Source organism: Carcharodon carcharias, chromosome 23 (genome assembly GCF_017639515.1).
Source record: "Carcharodon carcharias isolate sCarCar2 chromosome 23, sCarCar2.pri, whole genome shotgun sequence".
Classification (NCBI taxonomy): Eukaryota; Metazoa; Chordata; class Chondrichthyes; order Lamniformes; family Lamnidae; genus Carcharodon; species Carcharodon carcharias.
In genome coordinates, this window is record NC_054489.1 from 7,930,449 (window position 1) to 7,952,254 (window position 21,806).

Here is a 21,806-nt window from a genome sequence, read left to right on the forward strand (position 1 = left end):
ATAAGATGCACGGAGAAGGTAAAGGCTAACCCAAAAGTCCAAATTGAACATATTCTGAAAAATAATCCAATGAACCTCTGAACTACCCCAATTTGAGTGTGATTTTGAATTCAGTCTAGAACTACTCCCCAAAAGCACAAAGTTCTAATTGTGCAGAATGGATGCCATTGTACGTAATCCAAGGTCCTGGGTTCAATGTTTGTTCAGTATTTGGTTGAAACAGAAATTTTCCATTGTAATCAACTGCATCCATATATGGTCACAATGTGCTGCTGTCATATTTTCTTTTGGATGTTAGAATCATAGAATGGGTACAGCACAGAAGGAGGTTATTCAGCCAAACGTGTCTGTGCCAGTTCTCTGCAAGAGCAATTCACCAAGTGCTACTCCCCCACCTTTTCCTTGTAGTTCTGCAAATTTTTCCTCTTCAGATAATGATCCAGATCTCTTTTGAAAGCCATGATTGAATCTGCCTCCGCCACAGTCTCAGGCAGTACATTCAAGATCCTAACCACTCACTGCATAATAAAGTTTTTCCTCATGGTGCCATTGCTTCTTCTGCCAATCACCTTAAATCAGTGTCTTCCAGTTTGCGACCCCTCCACCAATGGGAACAGTTTCTCCTAATCTATTCTGTGTAGACCCCTCATGATTTTGAATACCTCCATCAAATCTCCTCTCAACCTTCTCTTCTCCAAGGAGAATAGCCCCAGCTTTCCAATCTTTCTATGCACAGTTGCCCATAATCTCAGTTCCAGGACATTGCAGGTGTCAGCTCTACAACCCTGAACCAGTAGATCTGTAGCATTCTCCAACAGATCCCGGCACAATAAAACAATCCAACAGATCCCAGCACAGTAAAGCAGTCCAATGGATCCCAGATCTATAACCCTGTCCAACAGATCCCAGCTTGAGAAGAAACATTCATACTAATGGGAAATGAGAATGCTTTTCAGAAGATTACCAATTCCTTAGGCTGTGCCACACTATCCTGGTTCAACATCAGATGACCAAAGATCAAACAAATTTCACTGCAGGCTTCATTCTGATCCAAGTACATTTGCTTCACTGCATTGCAGCTGAATACTAAAGTTGCTGTTAAGAGAATGATTACATAACAACATGTAGCTCTGAAACTTGTCCTGCGTAGAAGCAGGACATAGAATCATAGAATGGATGCAGCACAGAAGGAGCCATTAGGCCCATCGTGCAGAGGGAACATCCACCAACCTCATGAAATTAAAAGATGCTGCTGATTTATATTTACAGTAAAGTTCAGCCATTAATTCAAATTTAAAATACTGCAAACATTAATGTAACACTTCAGTGTGATGTTGGGGTGGAGTGATATCTGAACATGAAGTTTTTTTATAGGTTAACGTTATATCACCCAAAGTTAACATTGTCTGAGCATGTTGAGTGGTAAAATTTACCTTGGCAGTGTTTGCTCATGGAACTTGGAGAAGACATGTATTTGTATAGCACCGTTCACAACCTCAAGTTGTCCCAAAGTGCTTTGCAGTTAATGAAGTAATTTTATAATATAGTCACATGGTAATGTAGAAAATGTAGCTGCCAATTTGTGCACAGCAAGCTTCTACAAACAACAAAATGATAATAACCAGATAATCTGCTTGTGTGATGTTCATTGACTGACAAATAGTAAGATCACAGCAGGTTGCTTTGCCCTGTTATTTTTTTCGGTTCTTGTAACTTAGCATTTTTGTGGTTTCCTTATGCCTGACATTAAGAGGGCATTCTTTACCTGGAACTTGCTCAGTTGTATTTTCAACCACATATGATTAGTTTATCAGAAGAATTTGTTGTCATGTTAATATTGGTTGTACTGTTCACAACAATCTTTTCAATGGTTAAGTTATTAAAGGAAATTACAAGGAATACTTAATTTTCCTATTTTACCAAGCACTGGAAAACAGTTGATGGAAGCCATGGTAATTACTTGAAATAAAATCCGATACTAGTTAGAGTTTGAGTGCAACAAGGAGAGCCCTTAATTGTCCTTACTGTGTTAAATGTATAAATGATTTATCTAATTCATTTGTTTAAATGACAAAAAGTATATCCGCCAACCTGTAATTGCAAACAATGTTTTGAAGACAATTAAAACCAAATCAATTGCCTACTAAGCAGATAGGAATGTTTGCTTTTGGTAAAACATGCAGACATTTTAACAGCCTGATTACAGCTATAATGTCAAACGCACAAAAAGGCTAGAGAAGAAATAGTTTTCAATTGCCTGTGACAAATTCTACTTACTCATATCATATAAACAAAGGTTTGGATGAGTGGCTCTTTTTCATAAGGGCATCAATCCTTATCAACCAGAATATATATACAATACAGGCAGTACCAGGTATCTGACATTAAAGAGAACTTTAGTTTTTATTAAACCCCAGGGCAACGGTACTTTACCATTTGATATAGCTTTTTAATTCTTGAGTGCCTGAGCATTTTGATACTGTCAGGGACAGGGCAACATTTATGCAAGAATAAATGATGCAGAAACACAGTCAGTTGACCTGTTTCTGTCAGATGGTTTGGCAAACACTGCACAAAATAACTCTAGAAGAAACTCTTAACTCTAGGAATTCAAAATTTTCTCAACTCATATTAAAACAAAGCATTTTATGGCCCTCTGACCACCTTTTCAAGATTTCTCATTTATGCATGATTCTTTACAGGAGAAAAAAGTTAATTTTTTTAATGAATTTAACATGCCCAAAATTATTTTCAGTGATTTGTTGTGCTTATTATGGTTGGAATTGTCAGTGATGTGGAAGGAATTAATTTTCCCATTTTGGGATTCCAGCAGAAAGTATGGTTAGGCAAAGTGTATTAGATAAAGAACAAGGCCCCTTCAACTCTATCCTAACAAATGTGCACCACTGCAAAAGAGCACAATTTGCTGCATGGCATTATTTTTTTCATCTCCACCACTCATGACCCTGATGACCTTTATTCCCATACTGTTCACAAATTTCTTGGTTGCAGCAAGTGTGACTTGATAAAGGTGCAGCAAGCGCAACAGAGCATTGGGAACTTGAGTGAACAGCAGGACCAATCATAAATATTCTTAACCAATTAAAAGTTTAAAGATTAAGAAAGTAACAGTGGAACAATAGAGAATGAAATAGGATGAATTCGAGTCAAATTAAATCCAATGGTTGAATTGACCAAAAGCTGCAATTTTGAGCTGATTGGAAAAAGAACCAGAGGAAAAGCTTTTTCATATAATTACTACTTAGGATTTGGAATGCACTGCCTGATAGAGTGGTGGGTACAGCTGCTATAGTCACTTTCAAAAGGGAATTGGATGAATACCTAAGAAAAACTTGTAGGTATATGAGGACAAAGCCAAGGGAGTGGGACTAACTGTATTGCTCTTTGAAGGAGTTGATCCACACCAGATGGGCTGATTGTTATGTACTATTCTATGATTCTATGAAAGAAATTGGATTGGGGAGAAAGAATAAAAGATGCAGGAAAAATAGGATTTAAAAAAAAATATACAGTTTATAAACCTCAAGGAACAATTTTGGAGAAATGAGATTTCACAGTTTCAGTTATTTCCTTTCGGTCCAGAGAGGAGAAGATAAATCTGGTCATTAAAATCTTACATCATCAGCCCAAACTTTCTGCAATGAGTTTAATTTATTTTAGCAGCTCAACTCCAACAAGTTCTTGAAACTCACAGGGAGCTTAAGAGCAAGCTCTACATTTTGCATGGTGATTCACAAATCATACAGCATATCTCCTCTTTGCCACAAATTGCTATTTTGTTTACAGGCTTATAATGACGAGCGTATTTTACTGTTATGTACTCAGTAAATTCTGGGCAAGAATATTTGCTGAGTATTTCCAGAATGATTGGAGGGAAAACTGGGGCAATGGTATGGCTTCTGCTATCCAGTCATTTAACTTTTTGTACAAATGTAACATCAAACTTCAAAGGTTGTCCTTATAGCAGATGTTGAGCAGGATATTGAAAAGCTGACGGCTCTAGGAATTGAAACTATGTGGAAGCTCTCTAATATGGGGAAAAAAATCTTTAAGGTAAAATATTTTTTAAAAAGAAATCCTGGCGTGATTTTGTATTCATTTAATTTTTAACAGTATTCCCCCACCTCCCTTAACAGTATTTCTCCCCCTTCCTCATGACCTTTTAAAAAAAACTCACCTTAGATCTTGATAGTTTGTCAAGTAAACAGTGACTTTTCCTGCTTGTTTATCCAGGAGGTGTTGTGCTGTAAGAGAATGTACGTTATCTGCCTTCCCATGAGATTTCTTCTAGCAGGAAGGATATTGCAGTCAGATGATTAGACATTAATTCACCTGTTCGGTTCATACAGCCCTGATGGCCTTGAACTATGCTAATGTCAACAAAAAATAGATCCTTCATAAAAGTAATGATGCAAAAGTACTATAATTTTATGAATAATTCTCATGCTGTGAAATATTAACACTGCAGTCTTATATTGAACATTTGTAAAGTGGAATGCCACACCTCTCCAACATCTTGGTATGGTAAGAGTTATGTGGATGAAGTTCTTTTATTCTTTTCTTCTTTAATTGGGGTGGGGGCTTTAGGTTATCAAACTCTGACCGCTTTGGCTTTGTTAAAGTCCTGCTGGTCTGAGATACAGCTGCTGCCTTTTTAGGATTTGGGCTCTTGGGTAACATTTATAAGGAGTCCAGCGGACCAGTGAGTGCACAAGTAGAGAAAATATAGGTAATTGTGACCGTACACAAATTCCTATAGAGGTAATGACCATCACATGGCCCTTCCCCCAACCACTCCAAAAAGGGATTTATATCCATCAGTCCAGCAGGCCTTTGGGAGAAGATTTATGTGGAAAATATTTGAAAAAACTAGGTAGCTACCATTGGGGAAGTTCAACTTTGGACCAAGCTGGTGGTTTTGATGCTCTGTTCCAATGGCCAGCAGATGATTTTAAAAAGATGTTGGAGTAGAATAGTAGTCTTTTCTAGGGTCATACGATACTCTTAACCAGTATCACTTAAGGTCAGACTGAGACATTTTTAAAAATAATGAAATAAGATTCAGAGGTGGAAGGGAAGAAATGGTAATGTTTCATAAAAAACATTGTGCTTCAGACAATGCAATAAAACTGTGGAAGAAATCAACGTATGTCCTGAATAGCATAAAGATCTTTAACTAGCAGTGAACCCAAGGTTTAATGGAGCATGTATGTTGGAACAAATACAGCCACAATCTAAGATTAATACAGGGTGTGTGGGTTTGAGTTGTTTGGCAATTGTATAAAAGAAGAATCTTTCTCATTGTATTTGTCCTTAGGAATTCTCTTCAGAATTTTGCAGGAGACATGTCAAATTTCACACTCTCTGAAATATATATCAGTTATAAAGGAACTATTAACGTATGAACTTCCTATACCAGCATTGGAGCTGATATAATTTGTTATCCTGATATTTTGCTGAGGGACGATAATATATTGAAGCAAATTTATCATTGTTCAGTAAAGGGTTGATTCAAGGGCTGCATCTGTTTTCTTCATTCAAATGGAAATGTCATCTTTGTTTCAACATCAGCCACACTGCCTGCCTGGATAAAAACCCAACAGTTCCTCTCTTTGATTGATCAGGTGCTGTTGGGCATTCCCACACAGTGCAGAGCCGAAATGGAACATACTTTGAGACACAGTCTACAATAGCGCACTCTCAATTTAAATGGGAAGCAAGAGTGGAAAAATGTTGATTGGTTCGATGCTGACATCACTTTGATGAACCTGTCATTGAAACAAAGGGGTCCAATTTCACTTATTACAAGAGAGATCCAAGTGAGAAGACTCTAAATGCACTAACAGCCCACATGAAGTAAAATCCAACAGACTTCTAGGCATTGTGCCCAGTGATGACTGGTTACATCTTGGCCAGGATATCCAGATTACCTTGGACACGGAATACCTGGGGTAAGTATGAAGCGATCAAAAAGGCAAGAGGTTGATCAGCAAAGAAAACAGCCCCATTGAAAACAAAGATAGGGAGGTCATCACTGTGTGCAATAAACAGTTGGAGGGATGGGGCAGGATACTACCTTGAACTGTACTCTAGGGTGAACAATGTCACCAAGGAAGCTATAGACTCCATGGCAGAGTCTAAGCAGAGTTATGGCAGAGCTGGATATCGAATCCACAGTGGAGGAACTTAATAAAGCTACTGATTCATTTGTCATGGGCTGATGCTATACTGCCTGAGGTCATCAAGCACGAGAAATGGGCACTCTCTGTCTCTGCTGGAGGGAGGAAGCAGTGTCCCAGGAAATGTGTGATACAAAGATTGCGACCCTGTACAAGAACAAGGGTGGCTACAGCGATTGCAACAACTATCAAAGCACCTCCCTGCTGAGCATTGTGGGAAAAGCATTTGCTTATGTTGTCTTTATCAGACTGCAGATCTTGGCTGAATGCATCTAGTGTGATGTCAAAATTGGAAGATCTACAATTGACATGAACTTCTCAGCCTGGCAGCTGCAAGAAAAATGCTGTGAACAAAGGAGACCACTCTATATTGCCTCCAACGATTTCTCAACATTCAACCATGTGACCAGGGGCAGTTTATTAAAGATTCTGGAAAAAATTGGCTGCCTGCCAAAGCTGCTGAGTGTGACCTCCTCTTTCCACGCCAACATGATGGGTAAGGTCAGCTAGGACGGGGCAACATCAGAACCTTTATGACCTGCAGTGGGGCCAAATGGAGTTTTGCACTGGCATATTCTTCTTTTTGCTGCTGTCATATGCCTATACAGAGGATGTCAACTTACTTACCAGAACTGATGGAAAGCTGTTCAGCCTTGCTCGCCTGAGATCCAAGACAAAAGCGCGCCAAATCCTCATCAGAGAGTTGCTTTACACTCACGATGCTGCAGTAGCGTTCCATACCAAGAAGCAACTTCAGCAGCACATTGATGGACTCTCTAGCACCTGTAAAGTGTTTGATCTGACCATTATCATCAGGAACATAAATGAAATGTTAAGGTTGTTGCTGAATTGCCAATTATCAGCAAAGGCAATGTGACTTAGAGGTTGTTGATAGCTTTACATTTCTAGGCTCCACAATCACCAGCAATCTCACTTGATGCTGAAATCAGCACAGGCATCACAAGTTGCAGCGGCTATGTCTAAGCCCAGTGAGAGAATGTAGAACAGCAGCAACCTGACTGAGAACACCAAACTGTGAGTTCCACAAGTCTGCATTCTCAGCACACACCTACAATGGTGCGACCTAGACAGCATATACTCGCCAAGAGAAAAGGTGAACATTTTCCACCTTTGCTGCCTCATGCGTATCCTCGGCATCTCTGGCAAGACAAGGTCACCAACTTTGATGTCCTGAAGCATTCTAATTCCATTAGCAATACGCTCTTTGCTAAGCCAATGATATCTGTGCTGGCTCAGCCACGTGCATTGGATGGATGATGATTGTATACCCAAAGACCTTCTGTATGGTGACCACTGGGTCACGACCTCTTGGGCATCCACACCTCTGCTACAAGAATGCCTGAAAGCGAGATATGAAGATGGTGGACATTGACACTGACAAGTTGAATACAGTCACTGATGGCCCTGACCTCTGGAGGCTGACGGTTTGGAAGATATGAGCAGAAACCAAAAGCTAAGCAGGCTGAGAAGTGGGCCCAGAGAAAACGGAGACTAGCAAAATGTGCACCTTCTCAACCCACTGTCTTCATCCGCATCAAATGCGACAGAGACTGCTGTGCCAAAATGGGGCTCCTGAGCCCCACCTTAACACAGCATAACTCGACAGTTGACCACCAGGGCATGAAACATGGTCTTTTAAGTCGGAACACTAAAATTGAAGATTATGATTTTGATTGAGGGATAAATATTGGCTAGGGACATAAGGGCTAATTCCCCTGCTCCTCTTTGAAATAGTGTCATGGATTTTTTTTTTACATCCACTGGACTAGGCAGAGGGGCCTCAATTTAATATCTCACCTGAAAGCCTTAGAATGAAGCTGTTTTCTGGTGTGGCTTCACCATTCCAAATTTGTCAGGAGGGTGAAGGGTATTCAGACTCATAAATAGAGCTGGAATTGCATTCTGGGGTGTTTTATTACATTGGCTCCAGTTAATAATGTTTCCCATGCCCCTGCCAAGCCAACTATTTGTGTAATTCTCAGAACAGCACCTGAACTTTGGTATTGTCTGAGCATTTTCACACCACATTTTCAAAAGAAATTTTGCATGTTACGAGTGTTAATTTCCTGGTATGACACATTGTTTATGGGAAAAACCAGATCATAAACTGAATTGCTTGATCTGTTCTCAGCAGTATACCTGTGAATTAAAGGAGTGATGCCAAGTGCAATATTGTAGAACTATGGACTATGGACTAAATGGGTTTGTTTACACAGTGCTTTTCTTCAGCATCAGCACTGGTACTTAAATTAGAAACATACAACACAACCTGGTAGTGCTGAATAATGTTGCACTTGTGTAGGGCACCATGGAGTAGTATGATGCTGGCTCACAGTTATCTGCCCAGAAAGTTTGCGGGTCAACCAGATTTTGTGAGAAACAGCAAGCAGGAACTCAGCATCCAACTTGGGAGAAATTATCAGGTTAATCAATTATAATTGCCAGCTAACTTCAAAGGTCTTGAAGCAAATCAGAAACAAAGAAAATCTAAGCTCATTCTACCACACCATGACTGAATCATATGTAAGCATCAAGTAACTTTTGTGCCCCCATCATTGAGCCACTTTCTCAATGGGACATAACTGACATCTATTTGGAAGCAGATAAACAAATGAAAAAGTTACATGTATTCACCCCCTGTTTTTTTCATGCAGTGCTCTTGTGATTTTTTGTTAACTTGAATTTCATAAATGATCAATTGTAAAATACTCATCAGTTTTTCAGTCATTAAAAAACCTTGTTTTGGTAGGATTAAGGGAATAGGGTTCAAGCAGCTCTGCTTAAAAGTGTTAAAAGGAAAATGTGCCTGCACTTGGGTTGAATTCAGGGAAAAATGAAGAATAATGTTAAAGTACCAAAGGGAGATGCTGAAGGAGATCAGGGACTGATGGTAAACATAATATTAACTATGTATAACCAGTCTTGCTGAAGCTGTGCTGTGGTCTGGCCAGGCTGCAAATTAAATAGTATAACCAGTTCTGGTCTTCGAAGTACACGGGCAGTGTCCAAAACTGGAAACGTTCAGAGAAAGGCCATGAGGTTGATTTAGAGTATCAAGAGGGCAGAGTTATGTTAGAAAATCTTAGACCCAATTTTAAAATCCTGGTGGGTTTTGGAGCAGATCAATAGGGAAGTGATTTGAACCTTATTTAAATCCCACTACTTTACAGTGGCAGGCCCTAGTGACTGATGGCAAAGTAATTTGGTCAATTTTAACTGCCTACCCACTGTCTACTATGAAAGTGTGGATTTCTTATAAAATACCAGATATGTTGAGCTCAATTCATTTGTTGGCCCAGTGAAAACTATCAACCGACTAGGAAAATTTAAAAGAATTGCATATTTTGCCATGACATGTTTTGCCATGACAATGAATATGTTGGCTTGAACTTTCCGTTTTATTTGGTATGAAGTCTATAGTTGATTGAGAAGGCTTAATAGCAATTTACCAGGAATATCCATTCAAAGGGGGTAAAAGTAGTAAACTGCTCAAATTGTTACAATCAAAGAATTGCAACAGTTGCACTTCACTAAATTTATTTTGATTCTTTTGTAGGATGAAGAAAATGGAAATGGAAGAGGTGAGTCTTGCTTTAATTATTTTTCAAAATATATTTTCATAAAAAATAGCTGCTGCTGTAACAGATACTTATCAATCCTAGCTAAAGAAAACAGACAATGGGCTGCTTTGTTCATTTTAAGAAGTGTGGAGTGTGAAGAGTTCCCTGCCTGTACTTGTAGTTGATAACATCATAAAAGTATTGCATTCCAAAAACCAAAAGGAATACAAAGAAAAGCTGTTCCCATTAGTTCATGGCATAAGGACTACGCGACACAGATTTAAGGTTTTGGGCAAGTGATGCAGGGGGATGTGAGAGAGAACAATTTTACATATTGAGTGGAAATAATCTGGAATTTGCTGATGATGGAAGCAGAGACGATGATTGATTTCAGAAGGCAATTGGATGGACACTTGAGGGAAAAATAAACTCAGGGCTATGGGGATGGAGTAGAGGAAAAGGACTGACTGGATTGCTCTATAGTGAGCCGGTATGAACTCGATGGACCATATTACCACCACCTGTGCTGTAATGACTCTATAACTATGACTTGATAAAACATAAGATTATTCTATGACTGTGTCTAAATTTGTGTATATAGCTCTAATGTACATAGACCAGTCTCACAGGTCAGGTGGATCAGATGTAAATCTCTTGCCATATCCACCCTTGTAAAACTGTGAGATACAATGGCCTGGATTTTGCAATCAGTGGCAAAGGAAGGGTGCTTGTCACTAACCTCAAAGAAAGGCTTGCTGAGAGATCTAGCTGTCTCTGTAGAGAGAATTTTAACTCTCTTGCCATTCTTTATTCTTTCATGGGATGTGGGCATTGCTGGCAAGGCCACCATTTGGAATCCCTAATTGCCCTTGATTTGAGTGATTTGCTAGACCATTTCAGAGGACATTTTTAAGAGTCAACCACATAGTTGTGGGTCTGGAGTTGCATGTAGGCCAGACCAGGTAAGGATGGCAGATTTCCTTCCCTAAACGACATTAGTGAAGCAGATGGGCTTTTATAACAATCAATGATAGTTATATTGATTGTAGCGTTCTTTAATGGAGATTCCCAGTGTGAAGCTGCAGTGATGCCATCAAACTGTCCAAACAGCCAATCATATTAAGATATTCACACAGCCAACCAGCAAATGAAAAGCATTAAAATCAAATTAGTTTTTTTTAAAAAAAATGACATAGAGTAAAATAAATATTGGAACATTGGGAGACTTTGGGACATAAAGCAGCAAGAGAGAGTGCAAGACTTCAACTAGGGAGACTTCGGGAGATAAAGCAGCAAGGGAAAAGAGCGAGATTTCAACCATTGAGACTTGGGAGATAAAGCAGGAGGGGGAAGGGTGAGACTTCAACCATAAAGAGTTCGGGAGATAAAGCAGCAAAAGAAAGTCATCCAAGTCAAAGCGCGCGTTCAGAAAGAAAAATTGTGGTGCGACATCACAGGGAAGCAGGTAGGTGATTTACTGGCGAGTATTTCCAAACTAGGAAATAAACTGCTGAGTCTTATCTATCTCTTTTTTAAAAGTAAGGTTTATTACTATTAGTAAGGTGTATTAACTTTTTTTATTCGTTCATGGGATGAGGATGTCACTGGCTAGGTGAGTATTTATTGCCCATTCCTTGAGAAGATGGCGGTGTGCTGCTACTTTTAACCATTGCAGTCCATGTGTGGTAGGAATATCCACAGTACTGTTAGGAATGGAGTTCCAGGATTTTGACCCAGCGTCATTGAAGGAATGTCAAGTCAGGATGGTGTGTGGCTTGAAAAGGAAATTGCAGACGGTAATGTTTCCATGTATCTACTGCCCTTGTCCTTCTAGGTGATAGAGGTCGCGGGTTTGGAAGGTGCTTTTAAAGGAATCCTGGTGAGTTTCTGCAGTGCACATGTAGATGGTACACACTGCTGCCACAGTGCATTGGTGGTGAAAGGAGTGAATGCTTAAAATGGTGGATAGAGTGACTGGTAGGGCTTATCAGTATTAATAAAGTTTATTAGTAAGGTTTATTAATAGCAAGGTTTATTCTCAGTAGCAAGGCTATTAACTAACAGAGGAACGACAGGGCTGCCCCAACCTCTAAAATGCACCATTTGTGCTATGTGGGAACTCCAGGATGTTTTCTGTGTCCTGGATAACCATTTGTGCAGGAGGTGTCATTAGTTGCAGCAGCTGGCGTCATGGTGGAGCATCCATTAGGCTGAGAGCTTCGTGGAAAGCACATTTATAGATGTGATCACTCCGCAGTTTAAGGGAGAGGGGGAAGAGGAGACCACCAGACAATTGAGTAGAAACAGGCAGCTAGTGCAGGAGTGCCCTAAGTGCATCCCATTTTCCAACCTGTATTCAGATCTGAATACTGATGAGAGTGATGGCTCACTTGGGGAGTGTAGCCAGAACCAAGCCCATGGCAGCATGGGTTGCTCAGCTGTATTGGGAGTATAAGGAAGACTGGAAGAGCAATAATGATAGGTGATTTGATAGTTAGGAGAATAGACAGGCATTTCTGTGGCCACAAATCTGAATCCAGGATGGTGTGTTGCCTCCCTTGGTGCCAGAGTCAAGGATATCATTGGTTGCACCTTGAAGTGGAGGAAGGGTGAACAACCAGCAGTTGTGATACACATTGGTATGAACAGCATAGAGAGAAAGAGGGATGTGGCCCTGTAATCAGAATTTAGGGAGCTAGATAGGATATTAGCAAGCAGGACCTCAAAAGTACTCATTTCTGGATTACTTTCAGAACCACGTACAAGTGAATGTTAAAATAGAATGATTAAGCAGATGAATGTAAATCTGGAAAGTTAGTGCAAGAGGGAAGGCTTTAGCTTCTTGAGACATTGGGATTGTCTCTGGAGAGATGGGCCCTATATAGAACAGATGGGTTGCACCTAAGTGAGCTGGACTGAGTTCATTGTGGGGTGATTTACTAGTGCACTGGGGGAGAATTTAAACTAACTTGATAGGGATGTGGGAACCAGAAGATAATATCAGCGAGGAGTACCAAGAACACTGGGAGAGATAGATAGCACTAGAGTAAGAAATTGTATGTTATTGGGTGGGATCAGAGTAAGGGAGAAAGTAATAACGTCTAAATCAGGGTTACTGTGCATATATGTGAATGCACGGAGTGTGGTTAATAACGTTGGTGGGTTATAGGTGCAGATTGACATGTGGAAATATGATGTTGTGGCTATAGCAGAGACCTGGCTCAAAGAAGGGCAGGACTAGGTGTTAAATATTTCTGGATACAAGATATTCAGGAAAAATAGAAAAAGAAGAAAAATAGGAGGAGAAACAGTATTGATTAAGGAGAGCATTGCAGTGCTAGAGAGAGAGAGAGAGAGCAGGTATTCCAGAGGGGTCAAGGACACAATCTATTTGGCTAGAGCTAAGGAATAAAGATGGTGCAATTATATTGCTTAGTGTAGCCTATAGGCCACCAATTAGCAGAGAGGATGTAGAGGAACAAATTTGAAAGGAAATTACAGAGAGCTGTAAGAATTCTAGAGTAGTTATATTGAGGGACTTTAATTATCCAAATATAGATTGGAATAGTAATAGCATAAAGGGCAGAGTGGGAAAGAGTTCCTGGAATGTATTCAAGAAAATTTTCTGCAGCAGTATGTTTCCAGTCCAATGAGAGAGGAGGCACTGCTGGACTTGGTTTTGAGGAATGAGATAGGCCAAGTGGATCAAATATCACTAGGAGAACATTTAAGGGACAGTGATCATTGTATCGTAAAGTTTAGGTTGACTATGGAAAAGGACAAAAAAACAATCGAGACTAAGAATAATTGACTGGGGGAAAGCCAACTTAAGTGGATAAGAATGGATCTGCGCTGAATAATTTGGACTCAGAGGTTGGCAGGAAAAATGGTAGCTGAACGATGGGCTACCTTCGAAGAAGAGATATTTCATTCAAAAGGTATATTCCCTCAAAGGGGAAAGCAGGGTAAACAAATCTAGAGCTCCCTGGATGACAAAAGAGATAGAGGTTAGGATGAAAAAGAAAAAGTGTGCTTATGAAGATGTCAAGTAGAAAATACATTTGATAACTAGGCTGAATATAAAAGATTCAGAGGGGAAGTGAAAAAGCAAATAAGAGATGCAAAGAGAGAGTGTGAAAAGAGACTTGCAGCTAATGTAAAAGGAAATCCCAAAGTCTTCTGTAGACATATAAATAGTAAAAAGGTGGTAAATGGAGGAGTGGGGCTGATTAGGGACCAAAAAGGGATTTACGCATGGAGACAGTTGGGATAGCTGAAGTATTAAATGAATACTTTGCATCTGTCTTTACCAAGAAAAAAGATGCTATCTGGGTGACTGTGACAGAGGAGGTAACAAATACACTGGAAGGATTTAAAATTGGTAAGGAGGAGGAATTGGATAGGCTGTCTGTACTAAAAGTTGATGAGGCACCAGGACTGGGTGAGATGTATCCTAGGATACAGGTGGAAGTGAGAGTGGAAATTGCAGAGGCACAGGCCATAATTTTCCAGTCTTCTTAGACTTGGGGGTGGTGCCAGAGGACTGGAGAATTGCCAATGTTACACCCTCCTTCAAAAAAGGGTATAAAGATAACCCTAGTAATCAAATTGACAAATGCGGGTTAATTACGGAAAACCAGCATGGATTGGTTGAGGGCAAAATTGTGTTTAATTAACTTCCTGTAGTTTTTTGAAGAGGTAACAGAGGGTTGATGAGGCAATGCCGTTGATGTTGTGTACATGGATTTCCAAAAGGCATTTGATACAATGTCGCACAACAGACTTGTGAGCAAGTAATAACTCGTGGAATAAAAGGGACAGTAGCAATATGGATATGAAATCGGCTGAGTGACAGGAAACAGAGAGTAGCAGTTAATGGACATTTTTGGGCTGGGGGAAGGTTTGTAGTTGAGTGCCTGGGGTGTCAGTGTTGGGTCCCTTGCTCTTCCTGATACATATATATTATAAAGACCTTGACCTTGGTGTACAGGGCACAATTTCAAAATTTGCAGCATGGTGAACTATGAGGAGGATAGTGAAGAACTAAAAAGTACATTGACAAGATGGTGAAGTGGATGGACAAATGGTAGATGAAGTTCAATGCGGAGATGCATCTGTCCATGTCAGTATCGGTAGGAGTGACCACCGCACAGTCGTTGTGGAGACTAAGCCCTGCCTTCCTAGTGAGGATACCCTCCACCGTGTTGTGTGGCACTACCACCGTGCTAAATGGGATAGATTTCGAACAGATCTAGCAACTCAAGACTGGGTATTCATGAAGCGCTGTGGGCCATCAGCAGCAGCAGAATTGTACTCAAACACAATCTGTAACCTCGTGGCCCAGCATATTCCCCACTCTACCATTACCATCAAGCCAGGAGATCAGCGCTGGTTCAATGAAGAGTGCAGGAGGGCATGCCAGGAGGAGCACAGGCCTACCTAAAAATGACGTGTCAACCTGGTGAAGCTATAGCACACCACTACTTGCATGCCAAACAGCATAAGCAGCAAGTGATAAACAGAGCTAAGTGACCCCACAACCAACGGATCAGATCTAGATCTAAGCTCTGCAGTCCTGTCACACCCAGTCGTGAATGGTGGTGGACAATTAAACAACTCACTGGAGGAGGATGCTCCACAAATACCCCCCATCCTTAATGATTGGGGAGCCCAGCACGTCAGTGCAAAAGATAAGGCTGAAGCATTTGCTACAATCTTCAACCAGAAGTGCCAAGTTGATGATCCATCTCGGCCTCCTCCGGAGGTCCCCAGCATCACAGATGTCAGTCTTCAGCCAATTTGATTCATTCTATGTAATATCAATAAATGGCTGAAGTACACGCTGGATACTGCAAAGGCTATGGGCACTGACAATATTCCAGCAATAGTACCGAAGACTTGTGCTCCAGAAATTGCTGCATCCCTAGCCAAGCTGTTCCAGTGCAGCTACAAAACTAGCATCTACCTGGCTATGCGGAAAATTGCTCAGGTATGTCCTGTACACCAAGCAGGACAAATCCAGCGCGGCTAATTATTGCCCCATCAGCCTACTCTCGATCATCAGTAAAGTAATGGAAGTAGTCATCAAAAATGCTATAACGCAGCACTTGCTTAGCAATAGCCTGCTGACTGACGCCCAGTTTGGGTTCCGCCAGGGCCACTCAACTCCTGACCTCATTATAGCCTTGGTTCAAACGTGGACAAAAGAGCTGAACTCCTGAGGTGAGGTGAGAGTGACTGCCCTTGACATCAAAGCAGCATTTGACCGAGTGTGACATCAAGGAGCCCTAGCAAAACTGAAGTCAATGGGAATTGGGGAAAACTCTCCACTGGTTGGAGTCATACCTAACACAAAGGAAGATGGTTGTGGTTGTTGGTCATCTCAGCTCCAGGACATCACTGCAGGAGTTCCTTGGGGTAGTGTCCTAGGCTAAACCATCTTGAGCTGCTTCATCAATGACCTTCCTTCCACTATGAACTCAGAAGTGGGGATATTGACTGATGATTGCACAATGTTCAGCACCAATCACAACTCCTCAGATACTGAAGCAGTCCATGTCCAAATGCAGCAAGACCTGGACAATATCCAGGCTTGGGCTGACAAGTGGGAAGTAACATTCATGCCACACAAGTGTCAGGCAATGACCATCTCCAACAAGAGAGTATCCAACCATCGTGCCTTGATGTTCAATGGCATTACCATCACTGAATCCCTACTATCAACATCCTGGAAGTGACCATTGAACAGAAACTGGACTGGACTAACCATTTTAATACTGTGGCTACAAAAGCAGGTTAGAGTCAGGAATCCTGCGATAAGTAACTCACCTCTTGACTCTCCAAAACCTGCCCACAATCTCCAAGGCACAAGTCAGGAGTGTGATGGAATATTCTCCACATGCCTAGATGAGTGTAGCTCCCACGACACTGAAGAAGCTTGACAACATCCAGGACAAAGCATCCTGCTTGATTGGCACCACATCCACAAACATTCACTCCCTCCACCACCGATGCACATTAGCAGCATTGTGTACCATCTACAAGATGCATTGCAGGAATTCACCAAGGCTTCTTCGATAGCACCTTCCTAACCCACGACCACTACCATCTAGAAGGACAAGAGCAGCAGATAGATGGGATCACCACCACTTGGAAGTTCCCCTCCAAGTTGCTCACCATCCTGACTTAGAAATATATCGCCGTTCCTTCACTGTCGCTGGCTCAAAATCCTGGAACTCCCTTCCTAACGGCACCGTGGGTGTACTTACACCACACGGACTGCAGCAGTTCAAGAAGGCAGTTCATCACCACCTTCTCAAGGGTATCTAGGGATGGGCACTAAATGCTGGCCCAGCCAGCGAAGCCCACATTCCATGAAAGAAGAAAAAAAATGCAAAGTGATTCATTTTGTTAGGAAGGACATAGAGAGACTATGTGAAATAAAGGTTACAACACTCAAGTGGGTGCAGGAGCAGAGGGCCCTAGGTGTATATGTGCATAAGTCATTGAAGGTGGCAGGACAGGTTGAGACATCAGTTAGTAAAGCATACAGTATCCTAAGCTTTATTAATAGGGGCATTGAGTACAAGAGCAAGGAGGCTATGTTGAACTTGCCTCATCTGGATTATAGCGTCTGGTCCTGGTTACCAGACCTTCGGAAAGATGTGAAGGCATTGGCAAGAGTGAAGAAAAGATTGATGAGAATGGTTCCAAGCAGTTGGTAAAGCTGAGTAATTTTTTTTAAATCCCAGAGGGAAATGTCAGAACCAATAATTTTAAGTGTTATGTTTGAGATGCAACTCTAAATTCAGGAATCATACCACCAGTTCTTGAGAGGTTTTATATTAAGCTAAATGAAACATTTTATTAATTTACACAAGTTAAAACCATACACATGGTTACAAATTATAGTGCTCATAACTTTTAACAAATTCCCAAACTGATCTCACATTGCCTCTGCTCTACACACACAAAACTACTGACGTAATACCTAGCACAGCCCATTGAATGTAAATTCTCATTGTATCACCAGCCTCTTCTAACAATAAAACCCCTTTCATTGTACCAATTTTATTAGCATTATAAACATATTGCGTGGTCTCTGCTTGCTAGGTGCCAGAATTCACCCCACTTCTTGAATGCTCTATTCAAAAAAACTGCAAATGCACTCTATCTCTCTTACATATCAAAACTAATACATATCAAATTACCCTGACTAGTTGGCTTTAATCCAACTAAGACACACCCACAGACTAAACGTCTAATTTCAAAGAAAAATATTTTCCAATAATATTATATACATTAATGACACCAGGGATGAGGAACTTTAGCTATAAAGATAGATTGGCGAAGTTGGGACTCTTTTCCTTGGAGAAGAGAAGGCTGAAAGGAGATTTGATAGAGGCATTCAAAATCATGAGGGACCTGGACAGAGTAGATAGGGAGAAACTTTCCCACTCATGAAAGGAGCGAGAACGAGAGGATGCAGATTGACATAAGAAGCAAAAGGGATGTGAGGAAAAGCTTTTTCACATAGCGAATGGTTAACGTCTGGAATGCTCTGCCTGAGATTGTGGTGGAGGAAGGTTCAACTGAGGCATTCAAAAGGGAATTAGACTGTTATCTGAAAAGGAAGAATATGCAGGACTATGGGGAGAAGCCAGGAGAATGGCACTAAGTGAATATTGCTCGTTTGGAGAGCTGGTGCAGACACGATGGGCCAACTTGCCACCTGCTGTGCTGTAACAATTCTGTGATTCTGTGGAATTCTGTGATTCTGTGACATACACATGAGACGAAGGTAGAAGCTCAAATATCATGAAATAAATTTCAAAAATAATTCAAATTTAGTTTAATAAACCTAGTGATAATTATATCTAACAGCACTCTACAAATATAAAAATATTTTTCAGGACTACATCAGTTGTTCAGCAATTGTTAGATAGATCGCAATTAAAAACCCAGTTGGACTATTTGAACAGAGTGTAATTTTTTAATGGGACTTGTAACAGTGATGTGAGAGCAGTAACGGGAAAGATCTTTCCCCATTAACTGATTTCGCCAATTTTTGGCTTAGGGTTGGGGGTTGTGGAAGGTCTGCACAGCACAGCCTGTGGCAGACTGCAACTTCAGGACTTCCATGTTAATCTGCCCATGCGCTAAATCCTGTCATGCAGTCAGTTTCGCAGCGGTAATGAGAGTGAAAGCAGGCTGTTCCATGTCCAAAAGCTTCTGCAAACTCTGGGCCAACAGTTAACACATCGTTGAAATAATGTTAAATATCACGTGACATGAGCAAAAGTTTTAAATCACCACAAATTGGAAATAAAGGACGATTGCTAGAAATAGAAGAAGCATGGAATATACATTTCCGCACAGATCTCGAGGAAATTTTCCTTCAATGCACCTTCTCAACCTAGTATCACTCCACTAATTACTACCCACTACTTCCTCCTCCATCGTCAAAATCCTTATCCAAGACACAGGGCTTGTGGCATAAAGTGTGCCCACCCATATACAAAATATATTTCCTGCCATTTTTCTTGTTTGAACATTGGAAGAAAGGGCCATTTGCTATGCTCTGTATTCAAAATTTGATGAAGGAGACCTCTGCAGTCAGTCGTGGGGTGTAGCAGTGCTGAACCTCAGCGTATTGCCATGGACAGACTTCTTGGATTCTACCTGTGCCACAGTAGTTCTGTCACCTGATTCTGACATAACCCTCCAGCAGAAATTGTGCAGTTGTCCCCTAGTATTCTAATGACTCGCAGAATGGGAAAAAATTCAGCCAGAATCAGAACACGTCTTCATGGCAAATGAAAGTTCAGCTGAAGGTGCATAGCGGTTGAAAAATCACTTTTTTGTATGAAAAGTTTCCCTAATAGTATAACTTTACAAACTGACCTTGTTTTACTTCACAGGCCTTCAGAAAAGCCGAACAGAGCCTATGGATACCATCTTTGTTAAAAGTGTAAAGGAAGGGGGAGCAGCATATCAAGCTGGCCTATGTACAGGTAATTATGAACTGCTAAGTCAAAGCGAATCTTTATCTCCATCCGTTAGTATTAAGCCAAAGTCAACAAAACCTGAGTGCTACTACTTTTACTTGACTAAGCTGACAAATTTTCAAATTCTAAGCATCATTGACTACATATAGAAAAGGTTCAACATTGACATTCCTATAATGCCATTTTTCTGAGGCTATGGATTCATTGTTGAAATACAATTATAACCACCCACTAGTATAACACCAAGTGGTTGTGTATGAGTCTTGACTTTGTGTTGATCACATGAGGTGAATCCAATCCTGTCCTAACCTGATGTCCACATGGGCACCCTTCAAACAATGGTCTAGACAGAGTAGATAGGGGGAAACTGTTCCCTTTGGCAGAAGGCTTGAAAACCAGAGGGCACTTACTTAAGGTGATTAGCAAAACAAGCAACAATGACTTGAGGGAAAACCTTTTCATGTAGTGAGTGGTTAGGATCTGGAATGCATTCCCTGAAAGTGTGTTTGAGGTTGATTCTATTGAGGCCTTCAAAATAGAATTGCAGAATTACCTGAAGAGATAACATTTGCAGGGCTAAGGGGGAAAGGCAGGGAAGTGGGACTAGCTGAGTTACTCTTGTAGAGAGTTGACACAAACACAATAGGCTGAATGACCTCTTTCTGTGCTGTAACCATTCTATGATTCTATTCTAATATAGTGACCAAGAAAGACAGTGATTTCTTCTCCTTCACCCAGGGATGCAGAAACTAATTGTTTTGTTCCTTTATCTATTCAGGCATTTCTGACATTTGGTGGCCATAATGTTTGTGTAACTCCTCTATTGCATTTGTTTTAATGGCATCTTATGATATAAATATTTGTTTCACACCTTTGCAGTGATATGATCTTAATTCATTACTGTTTGACACAACCCATTTAAGAACTAATCTTTTACATTTAAGATGGTTTAGTACATCTGAATTTGTGTTTTATTATGGGATCCTTTAAATGTACTTTACTTATATAAACCTGCATTTACTTCTGAAAATTCCCACCAAGTACTGTGAAGCTGCCTTTATTTTCAAAAGAACATACATTACAATATAAGGCTTTCAAAATGAAACTATATTACCCTGAAGAAATTTTTCACATGGAATACCTAAAATAATGCTCTTATATTTTTTGTGGTTGTCCACACTTCCTTACTTCTCCATTTTTGCCAGTTGGTTAATAGATTATCCCACTTGATACTGAAAAATATAGAAGATTATGCTTCTCGGTTTGACCTTCATTTATGTTAAGATAGTTGTTCTTAGTTTGGGTTGGGTACGGAAGGGCTACAACTGATTTCAGTTCTCCTAGGCAATGGCAGCAATGGATTGGGGATGGATGGGTGGTGGGGCAGGCGGTGGAGAACAATCAGCCAAAGTAGTTATCCAATGATCCTGGCTGGAAGTGAATATTAGATGAGGATCGAACTGTAGTTGTTATGTCTCCCACAGTCAAATAGCTTGCTCACATTCATTGAGCTTGTACATGAAGAATGGTCACCTGTGCCAAACTGTGGAAGGCTGGCAGTGCAGTGCCCATGCTACTGTGGCCAGTAAATTAAAACATGTTAAGGAGAAGTGGAAAAACATGCTTTCTTTGAAGTACTGTGTATATGTACAGCTTTAGTGTGTTTTATTAAAATTGTCTAGCACTGTGTATGGAAAGAGAATGGATAGGTTTTTCTTCAGAGCTATCCAGTCACATTGGCTTGAGTCCTAAGTCCCACTGCTGAGTCTTGAACAGAGTAATTTTCTAAAACATTTTCAGCACAGAGCAGGAAGCCATGCATGTGAGAGGAATATAAAAGTGTTATAATCATTATTGCTTCTACTAAAACACATTATGCAGATGTCCATAAACAATGTGAGCATTGTTTTTTTTTCAAATGATAAAATGAGGGCTTCTACCTATCTGTGCATTGATTGAAGCAAACCTGATGGTAAATTGAACCCAATCTTATACCATCCATAGAGAAGATGTGTAGC

General features: G+C 40.5%; 1 protein-coding gene across 6 annotated transcripts in view; it reads left to right on the forward strand.

The window, feature by feature from the left end:
- The window catches only part of LOC121269194 (rho GTPase-activating protein 23-like), a 506,984-nt gene that overhangs the window by 321,955 nt on the left and 163,223 nt on the right, over positions 1-21,806 (forward strand). For all 6 annotated transcript variants that reach the window (XM_041173725.1, XM_041173724.1, XM_041173727.1 and 3 more), the window contains 2 exons: positions 9,778-9,802; positions 19,702-19,794. In XM_041173725.1, the coding sequence (XP_041029659.1) occupies positions 9,778-9,802; positions 19,702-19,794 (118 nt within the window). The remainder of the gene's footprint in view (positions 1-9,777; positions 9,803-19,701; positions 19,795-21,806) is intronic.